The sequence below is a fragment of the Tachysurus vachellii genome, chromosome 1 (genome assembly GCF_030014155.1).
Source record: "Tachysurus vachellii isolate PV-2020 chromosome 1, HZAU_Pvac_v1, whole genome shotgun sequence".
Taxonomy (NCBI): domain Eukaryota; kingdom Metazoa; phylum Chordata; class Actinopteri; order Siluriformes; family Bagridae; genus Tachysurus; species Tachysurus vachellii.
In genome coordinates, this window is record NC_083460.1 from 36,679,415 (window position 1) to 36,690,014 (window position 10,600).

Consider the following 10,600-nt stretch of genomic DNA (forward strand, 5'->3'; position numbering starts at 1 on the left):
CCAAATTATGGAATAGTCTACCTTTATATATCAGGTTAGCCCGTTCTATTGCCACATTCAAGTCATCCTTGAAAACATATTTCTTTTCCTTATATTTTAACACTCCCTGATTTTTATTTTATTGTTTAAGAGCTGTTGTCTTCCTAGCATGTTGTTTTTTTTTAATGTTTTTATGTTTGTTTTATGTTTTTATGATTTGTTTTTATTTGATGTACAGCACTTTGGTCAGCCTCGGCTGTTTTTAAAAGTGCTTTTTTAAATAAAGGTTGATTGATTGAAAATTACATGTCTAACTAATTAAGCTGATTAACTGTTTTGTTACAGCCATACTAACATGTGAATGCTTGATTTCTTCTGATCACGGAAGCTAAGCAGAGTCGGGCCTGGTTAGTACTTGGATTGGCGACTGCCTGGGAATACCAGGTGCTGTAAACTTTTGACAAAGGCATTCATTAACTTTACTGTTTGAATTCTGTAACAACAGCTCTCCTCCTTTTCAGTTTGTTTTTTCTTTGGTTTTTTTCTTTCTCTCTTTTTTTTTTTGAAAACTACCTGACTGCAGCTTAAAGCAATCTGGAGGCTGGTGTAGAGGAAATTTTAAATGTGTTTTTATATAATTTTTGTGATATTACATTAAATTCTGTGTGAATGACTAGGGAGAAAGAACAGGAAGGACCAGGCGTTAAATTTGTACATGCTAGAAAAATGGGAACTTTAGTTTGTGTGCAGGTGCTCAATAAGAAATGAAAATAGAATGTGGCCTTGCTGAGGTGATGACTCAAAGTGATACATCTTCCGTAACCAGGGAGGATGCATGAAGACACACACACCAACACACACACCCCGGGGGTGCAAATAGCAGAGCTGAAACACTAGAATTTGCCTCTATACAGTGAAGATTCAGCTCTCCTTTTTGTCAGTTTAGTAAATGTACATGGCCCAAGAGATAAAAAAGAAAAGAAAGAATCCTTTAATCCTTGGGTTAGAATTTTGAAGAAGCATAGAGAAATAATAATGATGGGACTTGCAGTGACTGTTTTCAGTAAACTCGATATGGTGGATGGTTTTTAAATCAGATACAGAGAAAAAAGAACTAAAGGATCTAATGAGTGAAAACAACGTGATAGACGTGTGGAGAAACAGAGGAAGAAAAGAAGGAATATAGTGAAAAACTTGTAGAACAAGGATTGTATTTATTTTATGTACAAGAAATGTAGAAAACTTTATAGACAAAATCAGATATAAGGAAAGAAGTTTGAGTGATCATAAGTTTTTATTTTTTAATATTGGAATAATGTAGAAAGGGAACAAGATGTATGGATTCTAAATACAGAAAGTTTAAAGAAAAACTACTGTTTTTAAGATTAGAGAAATTATAGAAAAAGCAAAAGGAAAGGAAATGAATGAGGAAGATAATGTTACATTTTAAATTAAATATTGTAGAATGGGAGAAAGAACTGGGCAAAGAGAACAAAAATATAAAAAAAAAAGATAAAAGAAATAGTAGAAGAACTGGGATATATAGAGGAGAAAGTGAAGAAAGTTTTTGAAAACAGAACTCGAGGGGGCAAGATGAAGAAATAAAGCAAAATATATTGTGGAAAAAGGGAAAAAAAAGAAGTTAAATTATATAAAAACAAGATGCAACCAAGATAAAAAATGTCATAAGGAAATTAAGAAATAACTAGATTTGTAAAGTTTGTCGCGACAAACTTTGATGTTGGCTTTGACGATGCAAGTATTCACAACGGATAGTGCTTTTTGGAGGCAAGTGGACATAAGGATTAGTGTTGCCTTTGGAGGCAAGTGGACAGAAAGCTAGGTTGCTAAAACATTTGGAGGTAAGCGGAGACAAGCATGTGACATCATCCAAATACTCCTGAGGAAGTTCCCAATGTGGATGATGTTCCCAATCATCACACTGATAACACTAATACACATCTATGTGTTTTAGTGTTATCAGTGTGATGATGTGATGATATCTTTGTGTTGTGTGTAGATGCTAAAGGATGTGACTCTTGATTGTAAAATGTGTTAAAGTGTGAAGTTGTAGCTGAGAGAATAAAAGGATGTGATCAGTCACAGCTACTGTTATGGAACGTCTACAATTGAATATGAAAGATTCAGCTCCAAAACTGCTGGAAATGTGGGACGTGTTCTAGCGCTTCACCACCATAACGGATATACTGTATCCTGGGAGAAGGTCTGATGAGAGACCCCTTTAATACACCAGACCTGGTGAATTTCTCATCCTTAATGCTGAAAAACACAAGAGGACAGAATTACAGACAAATTTAAACACATTGCTTATGAAGAACAGAAGCATAAATACACAGATTAGATGTGACATTTTACAGCACACAGTGAATATTACTCAATATCATACAGTAAAGAGACAGTAAGTCAGTAACTCACATTAGTGTCTCCAGTTTACAGTGTGGATCCTTCAGTAGATCAGAGAGCAGCTTCACTCCTGATTCTCCTGGTTTATTATTGAACAGATCCAGTTCTCTCAGGTGTGATGAGGAGTTTGACCTTAGAGCTGAAGCCAGAGCAGTAAAACCTTCATCTGTAATACTGCAGTCACACATCCTGCAAGAAAGAAAACCTTCTCACACTTAACACAGTATTAGTATTAGTATTGAAAACATGAACTACACAAAATCTTTATATACATTTACTCTCCATCTCACACACACAACAATGAAAATATATCAGATCACTACAATTAGTTACCACAGAGGAGAAGTGGATGTTGAAGAGTTTATTAAAAGTGTGTGTGTGTGTGTGTGTGTGTGTACCTCAGTTTCTCCAGTGTACAGTGTGGATCCTTCAGTCCATCAGATAGCAGCTTCACTCCTGAATCCTGCAGTTTATTGTTACTCATGTCCAGTTCTCTCAGACTGGAGGAGTTTGAGCTGAGAACTGAGGACAGAACTCTACAGCTTTCCTCTGTCAGATTACAGTTACACAGCCTGGAAGAGAAATGATGAAGTGTTTGATTTATTTCTCTGATAGTGAATTGAGGTGTTTCCCTCAGTGAGAAATAAAGTGTCTACCTGAACACAAGGTTCTAATGTCAGGATAAAAAATATAAAATGAACAGTCTGTGTATAAACTTGGACTGCTCTTGGACAGATACAGGTGTCTCAGCTCATATGAGACGATTTATTTAACTTTCTGAAAGAAGATAGAGGTCACTCTGAACAAACACTCTGTGTTCAGTGTGTAGGTCTGTAGGTCCCTATGAACCTGTTTTTGCTCTTTGGATCTTCAGACTTGTGCATGTGATTTGTTCTCCTCATGGACTGTTTGTTACAGTTATTTCAGACTGCGCCTATTTTTTGACCCTGCCTTTGCTTACTGTTTTTGGATTGTTTTTCTTATCTTTTCTTCATTAAAACGTCTTCAAATGGATTTTGCCGACTCCTCATTACAGTGATCATGATCACCTGGGTACAGTGTAGATCTTTTTCTCTCCTTCCAACCGTTTTCTTTCCCTTCACCACATTCACACCTAATTCACCTTTCCTGTAAACTGTTTCTAGATTTTAGTCTTCAGATGCTGTCACATTAATAAGTCACAATAACTCCCATTTACCTTTTATAGAGTTTTAGTGTGACTAAATACAAAAGTTCTGTGCTTGTGCAGCATTTGCTCAGGGTTTTAAATCATCTGTAACTAAGTTCCATTTCTGATCACATTTCCATTCTTGTTCTTCTTGACCCGAGTGAAGCTTTTGGTTCAGATCATACTTGTGTGGTAGACAGTTTAAGGGTAAATTGGAAAGTCACTCATCAAGACAATATGATGTCTCTTGTTCGACTAATTTAAACACATGAAATCAGTTTTTATAGTTATGTGTGTGTGTGTGTGTGTGTGTGTGTGTACCTCAGTTTCTCCAGTGTACAGTGTGGATTCTTCAGTCCATCAGATAGCAGCTTCACTCCTGAATCCTGCAGTTTATTGTCACTCAGGTCCAGTTCTCTCAGACTGGAGGAGTTTGAGCTGAGAACTGAGGACAGAACTCTACAGCTTTCCTCTGTCAGATTACAGTTACACAGCCTGGAAGAGAAATGAAGAAATATCAGAACACTGATCTCAAACACACAAACAGCTATAATTCAGCTAAAGTTGAAGATGTAACAAAAGTTACGTCTTTCTGCACTCCACAATCTCTCAGCTACAATTTATTATAAGACCATTTATTATAAGACCATTAGGTCATGAACATAACACACACACATGTGAGAGCGAGCAGCCTACAAACACTACACTCTGATCTGTGTTAAAGTTTCTACAAACAACACTGCAGATACAGCGCATTTTATTACAGAAAATAAAGAATTATAGAGCTGTAAACTACCACTTAATAACATGACAATACTAGTCATACTTTACAGTCAGTTATATGTTGGATTTTACAAAGACGCTAAAACAGTTGGTGTGTGTTGTTCCCTGTGCTCATACAAGTACAAAGCGGTGACCTCCAGACCTCTGATTTTACCATCCAACAACAAGAATTGGTCATTAACAGTTTGGTGTCTTTGTCGAGCTCCAAGTAGAACAAAACAGGACTTTTTATAACAGCAGTCATGACACTACACTCACCTGTGACACATTATTTATCCTCTCTCTTTTTACCTGTTTGTACATCACAGAACCCCATCAAAATAAAAATCTTGCTTTAAAAATTCACATCTTCTACATACATTTCACTGTTTGAGAAAGAAAATATTCATCACTCATATGAGTTAGTTGCCTAGCTTGTTTCTGACAAAATAAGAAGATAAAGGTGAACATTTTCCCACTTCGTCTGTCAAATGTGTCGAGGTCCAAAATGATGATTGATGTTTTATGTACCACAAGCTCAGTCCTTAGTAAAGTTTAGGAGTAGTGCAGACTAAAGGAGACTTTTGTTTTTTTCTTCGTATTGGGTTAAATTTTTAAAAAGCATTTATGTTTTATTTTTATTAGAAAGAACAATTGAGGAAAGACATGACAGAGTGAATCTCCCCACAACACTGTCACACAGAACTAAAGATGATGAACTTGAACCTACTGTAAACAGATACTTGAAGGACATTAGAGTGTTTTAATATTTACTTTTTATATTTTCTATCCATATTGATCCCATTTTGTCAGTCTTATGTATTTCATCTGTGAGAGTTCTGTTAAATGTCACTTTCAATATAAACAGAAAAGAAAAAGTCTTTCACTGGTGTTTAGTTCAGAAATGTCTTTAGCTCTTAAATGCGTGCAGGTATTTTGTATAGACTGTTTTTCATAAATTTTAGAGAACACTTCATTTTTCATGATTCATATATAAAAGATATAAAATGACTCATATCATGTTATAAGATTTTGTCCATGTGGCCCAGCCCTCAGTTCAGATATAACATGTTAGTGTAAAAAGTGAAACAATCTTCTGTAAAAGTACCAGAGGTTTGTTTAAAGATGATTAGAGCAACTATTAACAAACATTAATCCAAACATTCATTCATTCATTCATTTTCTACTGCTTATTCCGAACTACTATCTCAGGCGTCATCGGGCATCAAGGCAGGATACACCCTGGAAGGAGTGCCAACCCATCGCAGGGCGCACACACACTCTCATTCACTCACACAATCACACACTACAGACAATTTTCCAGAGATGCCAATCAACCTACCATGCATGTCTTTGGACCGGGGGAGGAAACCGGAGTACCCGGAGGAAACCCCCGAGGCACGGGGAGAACATGCAAACTCCACACACACAAGGTGGAGGCGGGAATCGAACCCCCAACCCTGGAGGTGTGAGGCGAACGTGCTAACCACTAAGCCACCGTGCCCCCATTAATCCAAACAGTGTTGCATTAAAATAACAAACCATGCAGTAATACATTTATAAATAAAAATACTCACACAGCTTTTCTGGAGGCTTTGACCACTGGCAGCAGCCTCAGAAGACAGTCATCTGATGGATCATATTTCCACAAATTAAACTCATCCAGCTCCTTTTCTGAGTTCATTAACACAAACACCAGAGCTGACCACTGAGCAGGAGAGAGTCTGGTTCCTCTGAGACATCTGTTACCTCCCCTGTTCAGGTAAGTTTGTACTTCCTGCACTAGAGAATGATCATTCAGTTCATTCAGACAGTGGAACAGATTGATGGATTTCTCTGGAGATGGATTCTTTGTGATCTGCTCCTTGATGTAGTCCACTATTTCCTGTTTGCTGTGAGATCTGCTTCCTGTCTGTGGCATTAAGCCTCGTAAGAGAGTCTGATTGGATTCCAATGAGAGACCCAGAAGGAAGCGAAGGAACAGGTCCAGGTGTCCATTCTCACTCTGTAAGGCCTTGTCCACTGCAGTCCTGAGGAGATCAGACATGTTTGACTTCCTGAAAAGATCAGACAGATCAGAGGTTTGATGTTCTGTTACATTTCCGCTGATGAAGGAGAGAAACGTGTATAAAGCAGCCAGAAACTCCTGAACACTCAGATGTACAAAGCTGAACACCTTCCCCAGGTGAAGCCCAAACTCCTCTCTGAACATCTGGGTACACACTCCTGAGTACACTGACACTTCTCTGATATCAATGCCACACTCTCTCAGGTCTTCCTCATAGAAGATCAGGTTTCCTTTCTCCAGTTGGTGGAAAGCCAGTTTTCCCAGTGCCAGGATACTCTCTCTGGTCTGCTGAGGATCAGGGTCACATTTCTGATGATATTTTCGGTCCTTGTGTTTGACCTGAAAGATCAGGAAGTGTGTGAACATTTGAGTCAGAGTCTTGGGGATCTCTCCACCCTCTGCTTCATCCAACATTCTCTCTAGAACAGTGGCTGAGATCCAGCAGAAGACTGGGATGTGGCACATGATGTAGAGGCTTCTTGAAGACTTCAGGTGTGTGATGATTTTATTAGCCAGGCTCTGATCACTGATCCTCTTTCTGAAGTACTCTTCTTTCTGAGGATTACTAAAGCCTCGTACCTCTGTTACTTGGTCTATACACTCAGGAGGGATCTGATTGGCTGCTCCTGGTCTTGTGGTTATCCAGAGGAGAGCAGAAGGAAGCAGATTCCCCTTGATGAGATTCGTCAGCAGCACATCCACTGAGGCCGACTCCGTCACATCACACAATATCTCATTCTGCTGGAAATTTAGAGGAAGTCGACACTCATCCAGACCATCAAAGATCATCACCACTTTGTAGGAGTCACAGTGTATTGATTCTAGTTTTCTTATTTCTGGGAAAAAGTGATGAAGAAGATTCATCAGACTAAGATTTTGCTGCTTCATCAGATTCAGCTCTGTAATGGGAAGTGGAAACATGAAGGTGACGTCCTGATTTGCTTTTCCTTCAGCCCAGTCCAGAATGAATTTCTGCACAGAGACTGTTTTTCCAATTCCATCAACTCCTTTAGTCAGCACAGTTCTGATGGACTTGTCTTTAAAGATGTCATTACATTTGATGGTTTTCTCCTGTGTTGCTGGTCTCCTGGATGCTGTCTCAATCTGTCTCACCTCATGTTCATTATTGACGTCTCCACTCCAACCCTCTGTGATGTAAAGCTCTGTGAAGATCTCATTCAGAAGTACTGAGCTTCCATGCTGTGAGATTCCTTCATTAATTCTTTTAAACTTCTCTCTCAGCTTTGACTTCAACTTTGTCTGATACACAGAACCTACAGACTCTAATAAACAAAGTAATAACTAGTTTAGTAATAAATTGTTTTAATGCAAAATCTTTCAGTTATTGCTGTTCCTTAATAATTGACGTACTAAATATTATTGAAGGAACAAGACAATTGGACAGAATAACCACAAATTAATTTAAAACTAAAAGTTTTCATATCTAAAACTATTTCCTCTCTCTAAAGTGTACCCGATGGAATAAAGTCATGACTCAGAGCTCTTACTGTTGTGCAGTGTGTTAGCGAGATCTGTGTGGTTCATGTTCTTCAGGGCATGCAATGTGATCTTCAGCACTCCCTCTCTGACACTGTGCAGATCCTCCTCATCCTCCATTGCTGTGCATGCTGGGTAATCTGGACTCAGGAGCTTCTTAAACCTCTTCAGCTCATTCTTTATCAGAGAGATAACTTTGTGTTCCAGCTCCTGGTTAGAAACACACAGGAACAGATCTAAATATTATCATGTTACACAGTGAGAGATACTTTTATTTTATGAAAAGAAGTAAAATCTTTTTTTATTATTACAGTTAAAACTAAAAACTGAAATTCTGATTACTCATACAACTGATACCCCTTAACTGCTGTGCATCAAGACATAACAAGGGATCACAACTCACACATTACACAATTTAAAACAACACACACACCTTGAATATGGAGTCCAGCTGATTTCTGCTGATGTTTGTTTTTTTTGGTCTGTAAACAAACAAAACACATCATGTAATATGGACTATATGTATTCATAGCTCAGGGTGTCCCGCAGCACTTTGCAGTTCGGGCGGCCCGCCTAAGCTGGGAAACCCTACAGCCTTAACTAGGTCGTCCAAAAAATAATAATTCCGCTGCACAAAAGGCTGTCGAGTGCATGTCGGAGAATAAACCGGACACGCTTCACACCGCAAGCGGGCAGGCGCGCCACACGGCCGAAATGAGAGAAAGACGTGGTCCATCACTGTCTGGAGGATAACTAGCCAGTTGATAAAATGTTTTGCACTTTCTTATTTATTATTATATGTTATTTAAATTTATATTTAGTGTTAAATAAATAATTGTTAAATGTAGTACAGCGTCTGTGGTCTATCTCACAAAGAATCACCGTCCCTTTTCCTCACTGCCAGTCTGAGAGCTGCAGCACTGCCCAGTTTAGTGTTTTACTGCTTCAACACCTGATAAAGCTCATGAAGGGCTTCATAATGAGATGAGTGAGTTTGATCAGGTGGAACACTGCTGTAAAACACCCCACTATACTGACCTCACATCAGTAGAACTGTCTCTGTCTCTGAAGTTAAATGGATGTCCCATTGACCGGTCACTCTTCATGGACACACAGCTGGGTTCTGGCGAGTCTGGTCTCTTTCCCTCCGTCATTCTAGAATTACAATAGAAATATCAGCAATAATTAATACTCTGCTGTCTCAGCACTGTTAACTGCTTCAACACCTGATGAAGCTCATGAAGGGCTTCATAATGAGACGAGTGAGTTTGATCAGGTGGAACACTGCTGTAAAACACCTCATTATACTGACCTCACATCAGTAGAACTGTTTCTGTCTCTGAAGTTAAATGGATGTCCCATTGACCGGTCACTCTTTATGGACGCACAGCTGGGTTCTGGCGAGTCTGGTCTCTTTCCCTCCATCATTCTAGAATTACAACAAAAATATCAGCAATAATTAATGCTCTGCTGTCTCAGCACTTTAAACAATGTGTTCATCATTAAACACCAATGATTCCATCTTTTTAATTCATATCCAGTCTGTACACTTATTCAAACAGGAAACAGGCCTCATAACTCAGGAATTACATTGATATTACACTAACTGACGAAGCTGGGTCTTAAAGCCTGTAGAGTTCACTGACACAAAGCTATTCTGCTCTTATGCTCCACATTACACAGTCCTTTTTACTCTTCTCTCAGTGAATGATTTCTCTAAACTGTTCTTAGATCAGATCAGTGATATATTCACTGCTACTAAACACCTTAAAACAAAGTTGAGTTCCTCTGTTAACTAGTGAGTGTTTAGAGATACAGATCTGTTCCCATGAGACGGTGTGTATTTATTGCTGGTGAATGTAAAAGTAAGTCACATCTCGTCTTTCTTTAAGTCCTGTTTTCCAGACACACTCATGTTGAAGGTCATGTCTCTTTCTCCAGATTACAGCAGGACACACTTTTACTTCACTCCAACGTCGGTGTGTTAAATTAAATCCTGAATCAGCACAGAGTTCACTTACAGGAAATAGTCACGCTATCAAGTTATAAAACAAACTATGTACATTAAAACTTCAGTACAAACCCACAAAACACTTTTGTATCTAGTATCACTTCAGTGTGAGTTTAGATATTAGAGCTTTAGATACTCACTGTGTTTTTACTCCTGAAATCTTTTATTTTTTAGTCGTCACAAAATGGAGCTGCTGACTTTTACTTTCATTACAGTTCATACTGCGCTGGCTGGGGGGGGGGCAGAGACGCAGACACACACGCGCGCGCGCGCACACACACACACACACACACACACTTTCAGTAAATGAGATCAAAGTTTCGAACCTACAATCAATTACATTTGGAATTTAATGAATATTTTCTAATAATAATAATAATAATAATAATTTACAGTTCGGAAAAAAGTCCTTAGTAGCCATTTTATTTGTTGTTGTTGTCCTTGTTTTAAAGTCTGTTCCTTAAAAAATAGAGAAAAAAGTATAAATAGTCCAGTCAGGTGACTGAAAGGGAAAAATATACTCACTGTTTTTACTCCTGAAATTTTTCAGTGGTCACAAAATGGAGCTGCTGACTTCTGCAGGAAGGGAAGGGCTGAGCTGACGCTGACACACACACACACACACACACACACACACACACACACACACACACACACACACACACACGATGTCTACTTCTCCTTAAGGCGG

General features: G+C 38.5%; 1 protein-coding gene across 5 annotated transcripts; it reads right to left on the bottom strand.

Annotated features, from left to right (window-relative positions):
• Window positions 1-1,173: 1,173 nt before the first annotated feature.
• On the bottom strand, window positions 1,174-10,562 carry LOC132856203 (NACHT, LRR and PYD domains-containing protein 3-like). 5 transcript variants are annotated; one of them, XM_060885722.1, is made up of 11 exons: window positions 10,435-10,562; window positions 10,050-10,130; window positions 9,211-9,327; window positions 8,937-9,053; window positions 8,332-8,380; window positions 7,910-8,108; window positions 5,911-7,684; window positions 3,893-4,066; window positions 2,802-2,975; window positions 2,416-2,592; window positions 1,174-2,259 (listed from the first exon to the last, which is right to left on the bottom strand). In XM_060885722.1, the coding sequence occupies exons 3-11, from the start codon at window positions 9,324-9,326 to the stop codon at window positions 2,124-2,126; spliced, it is 2,916 nt and encodes a 971-aa protein (XP_060741705.1). In that variant the 5' UTR covers window position 9,327; window positions 10,050-10,130; window positions 10,435-10,562; the 3' UTR covers window positions 1,174-2,123. The 5 variants fall into 5 exon arrangements, with proteins under 5 accessions (XP_060741705.1, XP_060741687.1, XP_060741679.1 ...); XM_060885704.1 differs by having other exon boundaries at window positions 10,050-10,135; window positions 10,435-10,551; XM_060885696.1 differs by having other exon boundaries at window positions 10,050-10,139; window positions 10,435-10,550.
• Between the last annotated feature and the right edge of the window lie 38 nt (window positions 10,563-10,600).